The following is a 20,862-nucleotide window of genomic DNA, read 5'->3' on the forward strand; positions in this document are numbered from 1 at the left end:
GTTACAAACCATTAAATGTTTTTATATTGGTTAGGAAATTGGGTTAAAGTGTTAAGGTTAATATTTTCTCAAATGCTGTGAAAAACAAGCTCAGCACATATAACAAAACATAAAACTATAAATAAAGCAGACACTCTGGATGATCAAACCAGAAAAGCAATAACGCATTTTAATCGATTGTTCTCAAATGTCCCACAATCAGTTGCGATGTTACACTTTGATCACGAGTGTGGAGTTAATGAACAAGAGACAAAAGCAGGGTCTTCACACTGAAGCCTCCCTCGGGGGGCAGTAAGCCCCCCCACACCTCACCCCAGTGAAAGGCATGAGACAAATGTTGAGGAAGATGCCCTTGATGGACTGGCCCAACAACTGCCCCGCCAGTCTGAGTAGATTATGGAGCTCCTTATCATTAACATTACAAAACACCAAGGTAGGTCACATACCATGGAGCGCAAGAATATTTCTACCTATAAACATTTATTTGTGTGTAACACCACATGAATATTATACAACTAAACACCATCTATTTTAGCAAGAGCAGTTAACAAGCTGTTACCACTGGTTTGTCCTTGTGTGTGTGTGTGTGTGTGTGTGTGTGTGTGTGTGTGTGTGTGGCCCTTTAGGGCAGCTGTCCTTGTCGCTCCTCAGTAGTTATTGTTAGAAACAAATGCTGCCCATGGGATACCTTTCATGACACGTTGGTTCTTTTTAAAGTAGCCCACAACCGAAAGCAATGACGGTGAAACACAGATTAGGTGTCAGTCACGCCTTTACGGACAATCTCCCAGTGTGTGCTGTTCAGATTGTTGTTGGAGATATTAGATCAACAAGTATAAAGAAAGCTGACTGATCTTTACAAAATACACATGAAATGTAGCACTGCAAATTCAAACAACACAACTGCACAACTCATTTCCCCCCACTAATCTCTGCCTTTTTTTTTTTTTTTACCACTTTGGGCCTTTAATTGTTATCTAAATAAAACCATTTGAGAGGTTTAGGGGGGAAATCCCTCTGATGGTATTGCTAACAAACATGATGGGTCCAACTAGGTTAGAGAGTTAGGGAACATTAGCTTGTAGTTTACTGCATACAGCTGGTGGCTGCACTGAACGTATGATGTGGAAGTTACTCTGGAATTTGTCATTTTTTAATGTGCCAGATTTCACAAAGACAATTGTGATGGAAGTTTCTGGAGCTTCAGAGCTCAGACTTCTCCCCTGTAGTTTGTGATCATTGAAAAGTCACTAAAGTTCATTAATATATGAATGATATGAAAACATGCTGATTTGTCTTTTCTGCATGAATAATTGTTTTAAAAAAGACCATTTGTTTAAGGTATTACACATGACCTGATAATCCAATCTGAGTATCAACCCCACCGACACGCTTAAACAATGCATGACAGTGACAGGGGACCACCTTGTGGGTGATGGACAGACACAAACCAGCTGCAGTTGCTGATGAGACTACACTTGTGCTGCTTCCAGCAGCTGCTTAGCTTAGCTTAGCACAAAGACTGGAAACAGGGGGAAACAGCTAGCCTGGCTCTATCTAAAGGTATAGTGACTTCCTGTAGAAAGTTGATGGTAATGATACTGGGTCTGATTGACAGGCTCTTTTCATTTTGTCTGACTGCTCAGCTGTTCCTTAGAGGATATCTGGCCATGAATGGCGCATGGATTCAGCTGCCTGTCCTGTTTCCTTAAACAAACTAGCTGCAGTTTGTCTATTCTGGTGCTAAAAAAACAAGATGGCGAGGGCCATGAAAACAATATGGCGCCGCCTGTACAGCGGGACTCAAGGCCTCAAAGTGGCGGTCCACAAACCAAGCCCTGAGTCCAGATAAAAATTCATACTTGAGAAGTAAATACGAAGATGGAATGATGCAGGCGGCACACAAACAGAAGCAGCGCTACGGAAACGAGTCAAGCTTGGCTTCCCCTATACCCGATCTTGCACGCCGATTGAATCTGACAGCGGGGGGAACACCCTGCAGAAAATCGGCGGCTCAACTCGAGGCCTCTGTTGGTGAGGGACACCCGCTGCATCATCCCATCTAAGGGAGCGGGTCGACTCCAACTCAGTGGGTTTGATCTTTTCAAGGTCTATATACAAACTTCCGTATGACAACTGGTGACATCATCTGTGACATCATATGTGAGGTCACCATTCCAACCAACTGTGACATCATCTGTGAGGTCACTATTCCAACCAACTGTGACATCATCTGTGAGGTCACTAATCCAACATGGTGGCCAACTGTCATCAGAATCAGAATTCCTTTAATAATCCCCAGGGGGAAATTGATTTTTGTTACACACAGCTCCAAAAGAATAAGAATAAACTTCAAACACACAAAAAAAAATTACCTGTGAAGTAACATAAGAGGCTAAAGCCTTAACACAACAAAAGACTAGGGCTGTACTGGAAATGGCCTACTAGACTGGCAGTTTGTATTGAATAGGACAAAATGTAGTTTGTCTTATACAGTTTGCAAACAAAAGCAAAATCTGCAGCATGCATGGGACCAGTCTACTTCACCTACTGTGTCCCACAATGCAAGGCGCCTACCGTTGTATGAACAGAGACGTTTCAGAAAGCCATGTAAAGTTTGACTTGTTTCTCCTGAGACTACACTTGTGCTGCTTCCAGCAGCTACTTAGCTTAGCTTAGCACAAAGACTGGAAACAGGGGGAAACAGCTAGCCTGGCTCTATCAGACACTGTTTGTCTGTAGGAAGACACAAAGCATTCACATCTGGTTCAAATTTCACTCCCAAACTTTGGGAGAAAAAGAACGACAAGGTCAGGAAGCATTTTGTAAGACATACCACCTTTATTAAATGCACAGTATCACAAGGAACATTTCCATTAATTGTGGATAAGCTACTCACATGATGCACAAAGCATTGAATTGATTGATAGAACCGGCTGATTAGAGCAGGATTAAATCTGCCAGGAGAGCGCGCACACACACACACACACACACACACACACACACTCTTGCATACGGATGTATGTGCAAATGCACACACACCAACACATACCCTCTCTCTTAGTATTCACACAGTAAGTAAAATTTGTTATCTGCACAGGAATGAAAACTGTAATCTTTTTTTCTTTTACCACATATTTACAAAAAATCCTCAACCCCCCCCCCCCTCAGGATAGATTACATTCAAAAAAGGTCCCGACCCTTCTAGATTACATTCAAAATAATATACTATTCATGATGCAAAGTCACAGTTATTCATCTGAAAGAGGATCAAAATAGGCTACAGTCAGTCAGAGGTTGAGTGGTGGGGTTGGCCGGGAGGCGACCTTTGACCTCCTCGCCATGGACCACACATCTGCTGGGACGCCTGTCAGCTGGGAGGGGTCCTGATGGTGAATCAGATCCAGAGTCTATGGTCCTCCTGCTGACAGACAGCATCTCAAGCAGCCTCCGTGTGAGCTCCCCATCACAGTGGAGAGGAAAGAGGAGATCGTTTTTCTTTTTTTTCCTTTTTTTTTTCTTCAGAGAAAAACACATTGTTCAAATAAAGTCCTCTGCAGATCAAAAGTTGCCAAAAAAAGGATTGTATTCTCACTGGTATTATGAACGAGCACAAAGAAATTATACAATGTAGCACAAATAAAATCGTATTTACACATAGTATGTATTGCCAGTGGCCCATAACACGTTGTCTTCAATAGATGTCACACAGTTTTGACATGATACCTGCTTAAAACAGATTATACTATTAAACATAGCCTACTATTGATATTGACAAATATCAGAACTGTACAGAATGGACAGCAATTTATGTACAGCAGACACGTGACTATCATACAGAACTGACAAACGCTGTAATAAAAACATAGAGGGACACGTTCATTTTCGTCAAGGACAATGTGTCAGAGTTAGGACTTGCTTCAGTTATGGCCAGCATAGCAAGGGTGACATGTTTTTTTTGTTTGTTTTGTTATTAAGTGCAGTTGAGGTCGAGGCGGAGGTGGTCAGTGCTGAGCGCAGTCGCTCAGGTTGTGCATTTAGGGGTTAAGTGACGCTACAAAGTGCACTTAACATAACTTATTGTCTCATCAAAGAGCCACACTGCTTTACGCCTCCACATGGAAATGCATGACGGTTATTACGAAGGAGTTACCGCTGCTGTTTTTGCAAAGATTGATACAGAAGTTTGTACTGGACACTTGGACCACCACACTTGCTTTTATATTTTAGCCTTTTTTTTTTATCTCAGGAAAACAGAAGACAATTTGGAACCACGAGAATGCATTTTTAAAACCCTTTTCAAGCATAAAGGTCCTCAGCCTGTACAAATGTGCTTTACCAATGCCCCGAAGTGAGGAGATGTATCAGTCACCGCCCAGCTGACTGGGGCCCGCTCAGAGAGATGAAAGCACCCCTGGGACTCTTTGAGGGCAACCAGACTCTTAATTAATCCTTTTACTGTGGTCTCTTAGCCTTCTATGAGCCTGACTCTTGTAATGTAAATAACATAAACAAGTAGCAACTTCAATACATACAAAAAAAGTGCTGAAAACAAAGAAATCTTCAATATATTTAACCCACTTCATTGCACAGTAAAGTGCATCAAAATGCCTTGACAATTCCTCTTAGAAATTAGAAAAATAAAAAAAAAAGTAAAAAAATGAAGGTGACGCCCCACAACTTCATCTTCCCATACACAACATGTGAAAACCCCTGAAGATGCATACAAAACCACACCACTCACAGATATGGGCCACCGAACAACAGAGATCTACTAAATGGCATTGCTGGTGAATGAGAAAAAAAAAACCAACCAAACAAAAAAAAAACTGTGCTCATCTGTTTTGGGATAGGCACAGCTCAACACCGCCGGCTCCTCGTTCTCTGTGCTTTAGATACGTCCAACGAAAAAGTTGTGAAATGAGTAGAGCACTCCGACAACGATTAAAACACGTCTTTGTAAATATGGATGACCTTTTGTGATTTAAACAGCAACAGATATTTACACAGAATAGGACAAATGATGATGAAGTGATTAAAAAAAAATAAATCACTGTATGCCCTTGTGTTTTACAACCTCAACATTGATTTTACATCAGGAAGTCCTTCAGCGGACTTCAGTAGGTCATATGTAACAGACACAGGCACCTAATACAATCTAAATGGGCTTCACACTGTTTTTTAAAACGCACGTGTGTAATAGTCCACACCTACGTTTAAAATTCAAGCAAGTTTCTGTAGACGGCTCAAAAACCACACATTCAAATCAACAGCTGGGTATGAAAACAGAGTCAACATTTAGAAATTGTACAAATCTTAAAATAGTCTGTGACGTATAAAAGAAAAAAGCGTCAGCTGTAACTGAATGAGCTCATTTTGTCTTCCTGCAGAATGTGTGTGACAAAGAAGAGAAAGCTCTATCTACAAAGTTGTGTCCATACAAAGTCCATTATGGAGACACATTATTTTCCCTTTGTTCGTTCCCAGCGAATATGGAGTACAGGGGAGTGATTATTTGATGCGACGAGTGTAGACAGTAAGTAAAAACCCAGTAATCAATGTTTCTGATTAGCGGGTTTCATTTATTTTTATGCCTTTAACATATAGGAGTGTTGATGGTTTGGATAAAGTTACATAATCCTGTATGTATTTTGGTTTCCATTTGTGAAACATGCCTCAGTAACGTCTGCAAATGGATAAGACAGGAAAAGCAAAACAAAATCACTCAAAATTTAAGGCTTTTCTCGATGTAATGAGAACACGGACGATAGCATTTACAGTAACATTTACAGCCAGGTACTGTACACAGACGCAGGCGCTCACACAGTTGCACTACCTCCGTTTTTTTCCTCCTCTCCTCTCCGTCTCATCATGTGCAGACAAACACACAAAGCACTTGTCCACTTACGAAGCCCCAGCTCACACACATGCACGCAAAGTACATACAAGAACACCGGTGCATCAGCCCAGTATGTCCAGGTACACGGGGGAGGCCTTGGCGAGGCTCTGGAGCATGCTGTGGATCTCCTTTATGTTCAGCCTCATGTAGGGCTCCCTCTGCCAGCAGCCCAGCATCAGGTCGTACACCTCCTTGGGACAGGTGCGGGGCCGCTGCAGCACACGGCCCTGGGTGATGCACTCGATCACCTGCAGGATACAGGGTGACAGCACACACAGGTCTGTTGTTTGGCTGTGGGTGTTCAGACGAAGGCAATCCTCAAAATCCAACCCCCCCCCCCCATGTACTAGTAATGAAATGTAACATGAGATGGGCTGAGAGATACTAACTGAAAAACAAAGGCAACTTAAAGATGATAATAAAGAAGTTTTTTGTTAGATAATTTCCTTCGCAATCCATCCTCACATAATGAAAGGGCTCTTTTAGTTTTTTTTGTTTTAATTCCCTAATGCCCTGCCCCCCCAAAAAACGTTTTTTCTTCTTCTTTTTTTTTGTAGTCGCAACCCCACTAAAATCAAATTAAGAAAAAAAAAGCAATTTAAAAAAAATTTGAATTGTAGAAATGGATCTAAAAAAAAAAAAAAGCTCTTTCATTTGTTTTGAATTACCTAGCTAAAAGGTTATTAATTGCCCCTCCATTTCTCTGATCAAACTACAATCCACATAACTAAACACACATCCATGTCTGTCCAGACCCATGATTATGAGAACTGTCTCTGTGTTCACGTGTTGGTCACGAAGTGGAGGAAGGGGATGTGTCATTTTAAGCGTCTTGTCTCGCGCGGCCCCGTGTGACTCTGACCTCATTGTTGGAGAGCTGGTACCATGGCTGCTTGCCGTAGGTGAAGATCTCCCACAGCACCACCCCGAGGCTCCACACATCACTCTCTGTGGTGAACCGCCGGTACATGATGCTCTCTGGGGGCATCCAGCGGATTGGCAGCATCGTATGACCGCCCACCTGCAGACAGAGACAGAGCGAGAGAGGGAGAGAGAGGACGTAGGATTATTGAAGTAATGTCCATAATTAATACTACATATGCTGTTGCATTCTCTTCTTCGATTCAAAGGGAGCTACATGATGTGGTGTTCTTTACCTGTAATGTTAGCAGTGGCTAAGATTGGTGGAGTGACAGTGAAGTGAATGCTGAAGTGGCCATTATTCATTATTCGACTGTTATTCAGTAACTCTTGACAGGCAACGTTACACTACAAATATTCATGCTTTATTGAATTATACAGCAAGGTGTTATGTGTAATATGTGGATATGGATGTGGATAAAACAATGTAAGCACCTCATCTGATTGATGACAAAATGATTCAAAAACACTACAGAGTACATCCTCCAAAATGATCGTAGGGTCGTATCAACCCCTCTCTAAAACTTTAGGAGGGAAGGAACTATTGTAGGATTGTTGTATTAGACTGCATCAGTTTTTACTAGGTGTACCTAATAAACTGGCAACTGAGTGTATTTCCTATAATGGACAATTAAGCTTAGTCACTCCGGCATTCCTGAAACACGTCTGTTATTTCATCACAACCTTTCATCCAACCAGTGCTGTCCTGTCTTCTTCCATCAGCAATTTCCTGCCTAAATGCATTTGGCTGTCTTCCTGTCGCCCCTTTTATCCAATTACCTTTACTGTACTTCCATCCTTTCACGCTCATTCCCTCACTTACATAAACTCGCGTGCACCGTGTTAAATATACAAATTTTGAGCCAGTGTCAGGGTTTATACGAAATACGGCACCCCAAGATGCTAAAAAACATGCAAACTGACTTCTTTGCGCCCTAACAGCACAACAGCGGTTGAATCTGTTCATTACTGTCTTTCCAAAAGCACAAGAATCTGCTTATGTGAATGAACACTAACCAATTGTACAATGTTGAAGCATAAGTGTAAGATACATATCAACGGTGCACAATGTGTAACAGTGTAATTCTATATAATCCCACTTTTATTCACTTCCAAACTAAATATAATTGTAATCTAAATGTTTGTTTAGACACTTGTCCTAGCAGATCTGATGTAATGCATCACGTGATTCCTTTTCATTTGCAGCAGATGTGATAGCCTTACATTGTTAGCTGTGTTCATGCTTTTGCTTTCTATTTGATTAAAACGTTTGATAACAAGGAGTCGGTGACAGGCCCTCTTCATGGTGATCTTATCTGATGCAGGCAAATGCATCTAGGAGATGATGGTTTTTTTGTGTGTGTTTAGGTTTCTGACTCCACTTCTGGCAGCAGAGGGCACTGTGGGATTCAAGCTGGGATGTGAGACATGAGGGATGGGGGACTAAAACACATCCATCTGGTCCTCAACATGACGATTTTGATTCTTTTTTTAAAAAATTGGCCTGAATTGTACTATCAAAGTGCAATCTTCTCACGACTGTCAGTGGGTCATGCCATGTACTATAACTCCTCTACGGTTTAATATGGTGCCGTACATGTAGAGGGAAGGGGAGTATTAACTTCTTGCCCAGGGAAAAAGAAAAACTGCCAATGTATTTTTGTACTGTTGGCCCTTATTACCATGGAAACAGTAATTTTATGCAGATTATAGAATTTGCATTTAAATGGTATTAAAAATAGATAAAATACCTCTGGTTAAAATTGTCATTTCTGCAGCTACACAGTTATTTCAGGCCAAAACTGGAATCAAATTCTAATTGCATATTTGAGACTGTGCGTATGTGGCTACATTTCCATATTTCTGCCTGTATATCAGAGGGTTGTGTGTGTGTGTGTGTGCTCATCTGTGTCAGTAAGAGACTGGGGGCACGATGAGGTGAGAAGAGGGAAATAATCAAAAATACTTTGGACTCACTCTGTAGTAGTCTGTGCTGTAAACGTCTCTGGACATGCCAAAGTCTCCTATCTTGACCAGCAGGTTTTCTCCTACCAGGCAGTTCCTGGTTGCCAAGTCTCTGTGGACAAAGTGCTGGGAGGCCAGGTAGACCATGCCAGCAGCAATCTGTTGGGCAATGTGCAGCATCTGGGACTGGGTGAGCTCCACCAGGATACTGTGTTGACCGTCTGCCATTAGAACTGCATCAGGACCGTGAGACCTGCACCCAGAAACACTTATTCAGAGCTTCAGTCAATCATGTCACAGCATAGTTTAGAAAAAATAATCTTAGCATCTAAATCACAGCAACATTGTGCCCTTTCACTAAGGCCGAACAATATGGATACAATTCTCTCTCTTTACATTGTGATATGGTGAATTTCGTGCACATTCAATAAAAAAATGATTTATAGATTAAACTCTGTCGTTTAATCGATCAGTCGATTGACAGAAAATAAACATTTCCAACTATTCTGTTTAATTTTTCATACAGAAGTGCCAAACATTTGCTGACCGTATCTTCTTTAGTCAGAAGAATTTAATACTTTTCTTTGTCATTTATGATAGTAAACTGAATATCTTTGTGTTTCGGATCTACAAAGTCAGTCACAGAGTTGAAGGTGACAAATGTCTTTTCTCTGTTCTGCGTTAACGATGATATTCGGTTTCTCATCATATCATATAAAAGGAATAGAGCCACTAATTATTTTACATTTGAGAAACTGGAGACACTGAATTTGTGGCAATTTTACCTTACCTTACCTAACAATCGATCAATCAATTATCTAAATCTTCAGCTAATCGAGTAACCAACTAATCTCATTAGATGTTCATTATTTGTAGCCCTAAAATGATTCACAGATCACATGTGAATGTCTGTTGTTGATTAATCCAATGAATTCAGTTACTTGAAAATTCCATTTATGCAAAAATCCATCCAACATTAACATCAGCAGACACATTTCTGCCATCTCACAGAATATATCACAGTATCGACCAGCCCTACTCTCAATGCACAGTGGACACTTAAAGGAATACTTTTCGGGAACATTTTTGGATTTATGCTCATTCGTTTTCTTGCAGAGAGTAAGATGAGAAGACCACCACTCCGATGGGGTTCAGTGTGAAGCTGGAGGCAGGATGCAGCTAGCCTAGCTTAGCACAAAGACTGGAAACAGAGGAAAACTCAGCTAACGTGGTTCTGAGCAAATGTAGAAAAATGTGTTTCATTTTGTTTAATCTGTTCATGAGGTTTTATGGTGGATTATGTGCCGGACTATTTCTTGGCGGAGAGCAGTGAAGTCACGGCTTCAGTTCGAGAAACAGTCTAGCACATAATCCCCCTAAAAAATACATTTGTTTTTTGTGTTTTTTAACTCTTTCTGTGCAAATGAAACAAATGGAATATAAAGTGTTCATTAGTGATCTTTAGGAGTGATGGTTGCCACTGGGCCATACTACCTGTCTTTATGCTAAGCTAAGCTAATTGGCTACTAAACCGTACAAAAGGACAAACTTGGCAAGACTATGTGAGAAGAAGTATATATCCCAAAAGGCCAAACCATTCCTATAAAGCGTCAAAATGATCCTACCTGAGGAACTTGTTTAGGTCACCATGTTTCATATACTCGAACACCATGATGAGCGGGTCACTCTCCACACACACTCCGTAGAAGGTGACGATGTGTTCATGTTGCAGGTTGGTGAGGAGCTCGGCCTCTCTGTAGAAGTCTGCTCGGCCGCTCTCGTTGGCCTCTTTCAGAGTCTAACAAGAGGCAGAGACACAAACACGAGAAGAACCACTGTGAGGAGCATTATCTACAATAACGTACATCTAGTCAATAGAATTCACTAAGTGAAGGACAAGTGCATTGATTATTTGAGCGAATGGCTTCCTGATCTGTACCTTGACTGCCACATGGAGCTTCTCCTGGTCTGGTGTCAGGTTGTAGCACTCAGCGAGAAACACCTTCCCAAAGGCACCCTCTCCAAGCTCACGCTTCAGTACAATGTTGTGTCTCTTGATGTGCTGGACAACTTTGATGTAGAATAAGACAAATCACTCTCAAAGTCACCAGGGCATCTTGATTATTTAGTGGGAATAGTGGTGTATGTAAAATGTCTTAACGGGAGTGAGGTTAAAACTTTTAGTCGATTAGATTGGTTTGATTTGGCATTTAGTAATCTGTAAAATACCAGAAAATAGTAAAAAAAAGATGCCACATAATGTCACAATTCCGAACTGCAGAAGTTGGCGTCTTTAGATAGCATGATTTATGTAATGAGCAGTCAAAAATTTTAAAATTCAATTTACAATTTAAATAAAATGGACAAAAGCAGCAAATCTAAGCATCTGAAGGGCTGGAACTCACTAGAACACTTAAACAGTTATCAGAAATGTTGTAGCCAATAGATAAATCAATTCAGCACTAGTAAAATAGACTACATGCACGTGTCTGACAAGGAAACATTCAGGCTGATTTTGCTGAGTTTAGCCTTTTGTAACCAAGCTTGTGTCTCTGAACATCATCTGTAGAGCAGGAGCCACTATCACAATGCAGCAGGATGCTGACAATAAATATGGCGTCTGGCAGTGACCCCTGCATGGATTTATCAGAAAAGGTCCGGGTTACCAGTCATTTGTCGGGTGAGGCGGTAACTCACACGTGTCAGATTTCAGCATGCTGCCAGAGTTACGGAAGTACTGTGGGTTCTCAATGACAGGAATCTTTGTCATCCCAATGATCACTGCGTCTGGACCCATCTCCGAGGACGACGGGGTGTTGTTGCCATTGGAGACGTGATGAAGAGGGCTGGCAGAGTCATCGTCGTTACTGATGACTGAGGAGGAGCCTGGGGAGCCACAGAAGAGGGGGTGGAGATGCAGGAGGAGAGTAAAGGGACGACGTGGAGAGAGTGGAGAGGAAAGGAAAGAAGGATAGTGGTCATAGAGGAGGAAGGTTGGAGGGAGGAAAGCAAAAGAAGGACTTGTATTTAGAAGTTGCGCATAATGACAAAAGATCATAGGTAGAAGTCAATGTAAGAGCTGTCACTCCAAAGTAGAACTAATAGAATGTAAACTGTAATGAGCTTTTATGTGTGTTTTATTCCTCCTAATGCTATCATTGTGTCATTAACTGTGTGTACAGCAGTTGCAGATGCTTCATAGTAAAATGTATGCAACAAAATAATCTGAATTTGAAAATGCGGCAGTATTAAACTATAACATGCTATCTTACTGTGTGTAAATTCCTGTCCTACCTGATTATAGGTTAAGGTCAAATAAAGTGTCTCTTTCAATTTTGGAAAAAGGAATAGTTCAGCATTTTTCAGAAAGTGTACTTCATATTTACTAATTATTACTTATTTGCTTTCTAACCAAGGGCCAAATGTGAACATGGATACCACTATCATGTGTCTCTGCTAAATGTGAAGCTGCGGCCAGCAGCCGGCCAGCTCAGTTTAGCACAATGTGATGTCAGTGTGACACCAATCTTCTCATCTAACTCTCAGCAGTAAATCCATTAAGTGAACGCCCCAAAAACGTTGAACTAATCCTTTAAGAAAATTAGCTCACCTTTAATACCAAACTTGGAGTTTCTTCCATATTTCAAAATGATCACCATCAGAACACAGCCAGTCAAGGCGACTCCTGCAATACCCACAACTACATACACCTGGGAAGACAATATGATAAAATAAAAAAGATTATTTGAATCATAACCACCAACAAAGGTGTCCTTTAAAACAGTGGCTGCAAATTCAATCTGAGGACTCGTGAGATTGTATACAGGACAGCAAAGCAGAAAAAAATATGAGATGTTATGTGTTTACTTTTGTGTCTATTTTCTTCTTTACTTTTCTTCTTGGGAACTAATAGATAATTGTTCCCGTCTTGGACCTTCAATTAAGCTGTTTGACAGCTGGTATACATGCGCAGCCAGTCATGGGTCGTGTGGCGTGGCTAACAAGTAAACATTTGTTTGAGGGGGTCACAAGCCAAAAGGTTGGCGCTCTAAATGGTCAAGACTGATGAGGGTCACTTACTGCAACACTGTCATCCAGTGGAGGGAGTGGCGGCTCTGAAAAAGTCAAAAAGGCTTGTCAGAACATTTGAAAATAATAACAATTGTTAAGTGAAAGCAGTGGATTTTGTCATGCTGACTGATGAGTGATGTGTATATTCGCATGTAAACCTGAGGAGACACCTACCAGTAGTGTCTATACAGGAGCAACATGCAGGAGAAATAGATAGACACGGTCATTTTAACTACGTATGCAGTTATTATCATGTTGGTGTTATAAAGCTGAATCGTTACTTACAATAGTAGTCTTCTGCTAGAAAGAGAAAAAATACATGTGTGTTAGCGGCCATAAACAGAAACCAGTCTCAGGAATTAGCTGATTTCTTACTGTTAAAAGACAGCGTATTATAACCTGTGTGGTCGATGTTTGGCGGATCGATGAACAGGGCAGAGACCTTCTTCTCGTCCCGGCCGTACTTATTCTTTGCCACCAGCCTGTACACGCCATTGTGGATGTGCGTGGGGTTGACCAGCTGCAGGCAGCCGTGGTACACGCTCTCCGTGAACAGGTGGATCATGGTGCGAATGTAGTCCTGCTCCTGGAGAGGCTCGTTCCCGTGGTACCACTGCAGCTCAGGCTTGGGGTTCCCTGTCACGCTGAAGGGGATGCACCAGTGGTGGTCCCGCTCTGGCCCCAGCAGCTGCTGGATGGTGGGGGCAACTGACACGGAAGGCGACAGTAGAGGAAGAGTAGTAACGGGATGATAGGAAATCAACACCAGGAGTAAAAGCCAGTAGGAAAAAAAAAAGCAACATTTATGGGCTTAGAAAGGAGATGCACTTGGGGAAGAGAAGAGAGACTGATCGCATTTCAACAACAAGCAGAGGAGTGTGGTAAGGCATGAGGAGCTTCACAGGAGGAAGAGTTATGGACAGGAAACGAGGAGAGTCAATAAGATTTGCCAAGAGACAGTAATGATAACAAACTTAGGACCCTTGTGCTTCCACTGGAGAAAACAAGGTCCAGAGGAAGGCATTTAAAAGATCAGGAAATTAGACAAATAAACTTGCCGACATAAATATAATGTATGTGATAGTTGGTTAACATTAACAGTCAGAGATAACGGAAAAGTGAGAGCCCTTACAGAGAATATTGAGCTGGAGGGTCGCCTCGGTCTGACCGACCATGTTCTCAGCACTGCATACGATCACCCTGCCATTATCATCAGGAGACAGGTCTAACAAGTTGAGGCTGGTCTGCGTCTCTGAAAGTTCAGTCTGTAAAAACGACATCATTATTTGCATTTTCATGTTCTTATGTTGGTAATGCTGATAAAGGTAAAGGTGTGATGCTGATCTTCAGGACCGTTTTATGCTACTTTATACTTCTACTCCAACACGATTCAGAGGGAAATATTGTACTTTTTACTCCACATCATTTATCTACTTTGCAAACTCAGATCAATAACACAAAACACAATCAATGAGTAAATTGTGATGTATTATTATTATAGATTAAGATAAAACATTATTGATCCCTTGAGATTCACAAGCTACCAAGCAGCATACATATTTAATATAGTAAGAAAACCCCACTTTTACCTGAGTACTTTTTCCATCTCTAGTTGTATTAACATCATATAATGCGAATGATGATACGTCATATTATCTATTTTTCTTTAATTCCACCAGATCTTATGAAAAGACAGACTGTGTGTGTGTGTCCATCTCTCAATACTTTCCCCCTCCCCTGCCCTGCTGTGGCACTCGGTCCTTTGGTTCCTGGTGTTTTAGGAACGAGGAATTGCAGTTGAGTACATACATATACTGTAGTTTCACTTTAAACACCACTCACTGGTGTGTTTTTAATAGTCTGTTGGCAACAATGGAGCTCTATGAGAAGAGGAATGAGCCACACAGACCTTTTAGTTGTAAATCTTTTCATGGTTATCCAGAATATCAACTTTAAGCTTAACTAGAGTTCAAATCTACAGTGTACAGTCTCTAAAGTCTACATCTCTATCATGACCTTCATCCCATTGCAGTTCACAGACATAGCTTTGAAACTTGAGCTCATCTCATGAGTAACGTTTTCAACCAGAGGCATCCCGTTCCCACAAAACAAATGCACCTAAGGTTCAGACAGGAAGCTGTGCTGTGGACCGGCTTACCTCGTGGTGGGTAGAGAGCATGTCAAGGTTCCACAGGATCTTAGGAGGAGGGGAGCCTGAGGCGCTGCACACAGCTTTGACATTACCCCCCTGCATCTCGGTCACAGTTCTTGGGTGGACCTCAGCTTTGGGGACCACTGCGAGAAATGAGCAGAGAGGACAACTTAACATCTGGACCAGAACTTCACGCAGATCGATCTGCTTTCGATTGGATTCCTTTCTGTCTCTGTTTCAGCCTCCCTTTCCTGTCTCCATCTCTCTAATGGTTCAATATCAGATACCCAGCCTTGCTTATTATAACATGGTTTCACGTTACCACAGTCTGGTGGAGTGAGCGAGGCAATCGCCCTTGTCACCCCTCTGTCGTCTATGCACTTCAGGTCTTGACCGTCAGCTTCTTCCAGGAGCCTCAGCTTGATCCAAAAGTTCTCACACACGCAATCCAGAGGGTTTCCAGACAGGAGGAGCCTAGAAAATAAAAACAGTGTTGAGAAAGTAATCGTCTTTGGGTGAACACATGCACTGACAATTCTGTGTCCTAGTGACACTTACGGGTACGTCGAGTTAAAGTTCTGAAATGTTCTCCATGACAGCGTTGATAGGTTGTTGTCTCTGAGGTTTCTAAAAGAAAAAGCAAATAACAATCAAAATCCAAACAAGGCTGCTCATGCGTCAAATCAATAAAATAATTCAAGATGTTCTTTAAAATGCCTCTTACATATATTGAAGTCTTGTGTTGTTGAAAAATGCGTCTGATGATATAGATGTCAAACTCGTCTTCATCACTGTTCTGTTGGAAGTTCAAGTGTCGAGTTATCAGGCGATCTATGACTTTGGTGCTTTGGCAACTCATGCAAAAACGCTGAAAACACACTGTGTGATACTTACAAGTTTCTGAGGTTTATGTAGTGCCTCAGACTGTTGTCGTTGATCTCAAACAATCTGTTTTGATTAGTAATGTATCTGTGAAAAGGATGCGAAAGGAAGACCTGTTATGACGCATGTGTACAACGTTCACTTCATGCAAAGTTTTGTGGCTGAGATAGTCGCACTGGGCATCCGCTATGTTTGGGTGTGTTAGATTCAATGGCAGTGTGAAGCAAGAGAATCAGCTGTGTTTGTGGTTTTTATGAAGCTAAATACCATGACAGTGTTTTTTTTCATTTTGTAGACACTGTCAGCTACATTTTATATTTGATGCAGCTGTCATATTCTTTTACTGAGGGAATTTGGTCTGCAGCAGTTTAGATTGTCAATATAATGCAAATGAATGTAATAACATTGGAATGGCAGACATTATGTGTTGCTGATATTATTCTGATAATTACTGGACAGTAAAAACACAAATAACAACTGTTTTTTTATAGGCACTAACTATACTTTTTTAATTTTCCAGGGTGTGAAGCAGAAATTTTACAAAATATTTTAAGGTGAAACCATTTTCACTGTATTCATTAGAGGTATATCATTAAAGAGTTTGACTGATAAATAAAAAAGTCATGTTTTGAGCCTCTCACTTATTATTGCTGAAATCAACAAACCTTTCACAGCATCAGAAAACAGCTTTCAGACTTAGTTGTTGTCCTGTGCTAGCCTGCATGTGTTCGCCAATCAGTCTGAGAATGACTGCAGCTTGACTCCAGTTTTAATGGTTTATATGGGGATTTTACCTTTAACAACACAAAGCTGCTTTAGCACAAATTAAAGCATCTTTCTGAAGGGTCAGTGCTGCTTCTGGAGTTTTGCAAATTTATGAAGCCCAAAATTCGTCATCCAAGTTTTCTTTCAATTTAATATTATGCTTTAAATGTGATTTATTCTTATTTTTTGGTCAAAATTGCATATTTAACTCTCCAAAAGACAAACTGAGGACATATTATTGGCTGCAGCAAGACTTACTAATTGCAAAATGAAGAAAATAATCATGATATTTTCATAAGAAAACAGTAGACGCCTGTAAACTACATTCATGATGAGTGACACCCATTTCCAGTCTGTCTGTCTCAGAAAACTCACCCAGTCTCCCCTCCATTCTCCAGTGGGTGCCATGCAGTTGTATACTTGTGCAGGGTTGTAGCAGGTACACTCCGACACAAGCCTACACACTGACGCAGATAAGGCTACATAACTCCCTCCATGTGTACACAACCCATGTGATCTCATGTGTAATCTGCCAAATATGTGGTCATTTGGAAATATTGAGGGTTTTTTTTTTCACACCGCCGCCCAAAAAGCCGAATTAACACCTCGGAGGCTGCGCTGGGCCTAAACATTTACTCCATCACTACCTCTGGAGCTGTTTTGTAAAGGAGACACCGACTAATCCAAATAAGCCTGACGCGCACTCTCACCACCATTACGCATACACACACACACACACACACACACACACACACACACACACACACAAGATCGTCGTTAGTGGCACGCGCAACCCCCATCTCCGCCACACATACACACACACGCGCGCACACACGTATACTAGGCTACATGATCTGACAAACCCATTGGTTATGAGAACAAATCACACAATTTTTGTATGACATTAAGCGCAAAATACAGATTTCTGTTGAGCTGTAATCCACAAGGGTGGGGGGGTGGGGGGGAATCATATCAGGCCTGCTGTTGTCAACATTGCTGCTGGTCTTATTATTACCTTTATTATTACTCTTAATAGTATTATAATCCTAGCCCTTGGGTATTTTTGCGACCTACGATCGAAGGTGGTTCTTTACGCATTGCATCCTAATAAGTTCATATGCTGTCTGCACGATCATTTTCATACACTTACATCTCGGTGATGTTTTCCATGTCATCGAATGTGAGGACAGGGAAATCCTCGATCCCCGATACAGAATCAATACAAACAATCCTTGAGATCGTGCAAGTGCAGGATACGGGGCAAGCATCGTTAAATCTCCACAGCCCCATCAAAACCAAAAACAATCCAAAACGAGCCATGCCATATTCCCCCGCGCTGGAGTCCATCGCAGGTCCAGTGATATCCCACGAATCCCCCAAAACAGAATCTGCTCAAATTGAATTATTGTTAAGATTTCTTCCCTCGCCGCCTTTATCTGGCCAAGTTAATCCTTTCGACTCCGCAGGAGAAAAAAAGACTACGCCGTCGGTGAGGAATGCGCAGAGCCCACGGTTTTAATATCAAGATGCCATGGACTGGCCTTCCCGTCTCCGCAGAGCTGGTATCACACTACTGCATATCGATGTCGTGAAGCAAGGTGTCAAGTGGTCCGTCCTGGTGCTGCTGCTGCTGCTGCTGCTGCTGCCTCACTCCTCTATCTCGGGCACAGACTGTTCGCCTCTGCCTTGTAAAACAAATATGAGGTGTTCCAGGTGTTTAGAGATCAATAGGCATGGCCCCCACGAGCGATTTCTCATACGTGTGGTGATGGGGAGGAAAATAAGAGAGGCTGCACAGTGGAGTAAGGATGCGTGGTGATGCTGCGTGTGTAGGGAGGAAGGCTACCTGCATGCGTCTATCGATTATCGCCGAGGACGAGCGCATCTCCCCCAGCCATCACTGGGATCGGGTTTAAAGGGGGAGACTGTTGCGATGATACCCCCCGGAGATGCATTTCTGACAAGTTACATTTGTAGGAATTTGTTTAGGAAATGACTACTTTGATGAAACGCTGAAACAGCACACGCTGCAGTCTCGTTAGGCTGCAGGAGTGGGCCGACTGTGGGTCAAATGCCCTGTTTGTGGCGGGCACAACAACAATATGGATGTAAACTCTTGTGTTGTAGTTACTCTGTAGCCATGCACTGGATGAAAGCAGCGCTTTTTTTCTCCACACCAACACTGCTGTACGGTTGGCCATTAGGCCTATAGTGTGACGTACGGTTGACGCACAAGACGGGGTGCATCTATGAAAAATAATTACCTATACTATGTCTGCAAGCTTCAAATGGGTCTCACTCCGATCACTGATCACTGGGCGATATATGATCAAGAACTGGGAAAGATGATATACTCTTTTCAATTCTTCTTGACAAAGAGCATTTTGTCAGAAATATTGTATTTTTTGTATTAAATTTGGCACAACCAAAATACAACCCAGTGTAATCTTTTGTTAAGGTTTTATTTGTGGCATTTTGTTTCAGCTCTGACCTCTTAAACTGATTTTAATTTGTTAACAATATTTTAGGGTACTGATGTTGGTGTTCACCCAACAATATATATATATATGTGTGTGTGTGTGTGTGTGTGTGTGTATTATTTATATACAATTTAAACATTAATTGCAACAAGTTTTTTGCCCCAAACTTAAATGAAATGACATATAAATCCATTATTTTTCAGTCCTCTGAGAGTTACTATGCACTTCCAAACATCAAGGTGATAATATGCTTCAAAATGGTCAAATAAATCTTGTTTACCGGTGGATTCCTAAATTTCACTCATAATGAGGAGGCATACTCAGCTAGGACACATGATCTATGACACAGCCTGGATGGTTAGTGTCGCTATGGTGACTTGCTTTTTACAAATAGCGCTGACAATGTCAAGTGTCGCTATGGTTGCAGATGAAAATATGTACGCAGGCTTTTTTTTTTTTTATGAGAAACATCAAGAACTGAATTATATCTGTCTCCATGGTAACCTCAGAGTATAGGAGAAGGAAGAGAGCTCTTTATTTTGCAACAGATCCTTGCCTATATCTGAAGGAGCATGACAACACTACGAGAAAAAGGATGGTTAAAATAGATCAAGTATGGGCATAATTCAAGTTCCTGATTTGCAATAAATGGGCAGTGAGGTGGTTGTTTTATCTGCTGATGTCGCATGAATAGGTCTGATCTCATGGCCTGTTTTTTAGCACTGCAGAAAAACTAAGGTGAATCTTGTACTGAGAAAAGTGGATTTGTGCGTGTGTGTATGTGCATACAAACGTTTGTGTTTTTTTTTTTACTTCAAGTTTAAAAAAAACACACAGAAATGTGCAATTTCTTTGAAAAATTAGGAAATTCAAAGCATCACTTTTTATTACATCAGATTTTATAACATCTCTTTTTTAAATGTTATTGTTAAGCCTAGACTATGCTCTGTCCCTGCTCTGAGGTGGTTCCTCATGTGGGGCACGAGTTTGAACTTTGCACCAGTTGAAAGAGGTGAGATCGGCTGTGGAGGAGCTGACGTGTCAGAACAAGAGATTTCTCCTGCATTTCTCTTGCACATTTTGTTTGTTGCCACTTGTGCATTATCCAGCTCTGCAACAGCTCCTCCATCTCTGCTCCTACCTCCTCCTGAACCAGCTGGTGGCAGACTTGTCTTGAACCTTGCATGCAGCGATGCAGCTGTGAGTCAGCCCACTGATCTACATCCTGTACTATCCACTTTCTCTCAGTCAGTGGATTACCAACACTGGATGCACTCTCTTACCCTCTCTATCTGAGCAAACACAAGCAATGAATCTGTTGGACACTGTTAATAACAAATTGTATTCATATCAGAGCAAACTGTTTCTAAAACTTGTCATTATCTAGGATTAATGAGCTTTATTTGATAGCGAACTCAACCGTTTTCTTTGACCCACTGAAGTTGCCCTTATTAACATTTACAGTAAACATTGCGAGGGTGAAATAAACCTGTTTGGGAGGACAGTTTGAACTCTGAGGTGGTCAGGTCATCAACTCAACTATTCTCAACTGATTTTACCTGGTAAAATAAAGGTTAAATAAATAAATAAATAAAAATGATTAAGGACTTCAAAGTCATTTGGATAATTTGCTGTTTATTGTTGCTGTTCTGCCTCTCAAGTAACTGTTAAAACACTTTCGTCATCCAGAGTTTCATGTTTAGTTACTGATAACAGGGTTATCTTGA

At 41.4% G+C, this 20,862-nt stretch overlaps 1 protein-coding gene across 1 annotated transcript; it reads right to left on the reverse strand.

Annotated features, from left to right (window-relative positions):
* Positions 1-5,961: 5,961 nt before the first annotated feature.
* ntrk2b (neurotrophic tyrosine kinase, receptor, type 2b) lies at positions 5,962-18,002 on the reverse strand. The gene is made up of 18 exons (XM_070850539.1): positions 17,806-18,002; positions 15,903-15,977; positions 15,733-15,804; positions 15,567-15,635; positions 15,331-15,482; positions 15,015-15,151; positions 13,989-14,121; positions 13,256-13,564; positions 13,142-13,153; positions 13,031-13,039; positions 12,866-12,900; positions 12,396-12,495; positions 11,483-11,671; positions 10,725-10,855; positions 10,411-10,583; positions 8,798-9,038; positions 6,762-6,920; positions 5,962-6,147 (listed from the first exon to the last, which is right to left on the reverse strand). Exons 1-18 carry the CDS (start codon positions 18,000-18,002, stop codon positions 5,962-5,964), a joined length of 2,379 nt encoding a protein of 792 aa, XP_070706640.1.
* Between the last annotated feature and the right edge of the window lie 2,860 nt (positions 18,003-20,862).

Source organism: Pempheris klunzingeri, chromosome 19 (genome assembly GCF_042242105.1).
Source record: "Pempheris klunzingeri isolate RE-2024b chromosome 19, fPemKlu1.hap1, whole genome shotgun sequence".
Classification (NCBI taxonomy): domain Eukaryota; kingdom Metazoa; phylum Chordata; class Actinopteri; order Acropomatiformes; family Pempheridae; genus Pempheris; species Pempheris klunzingeri.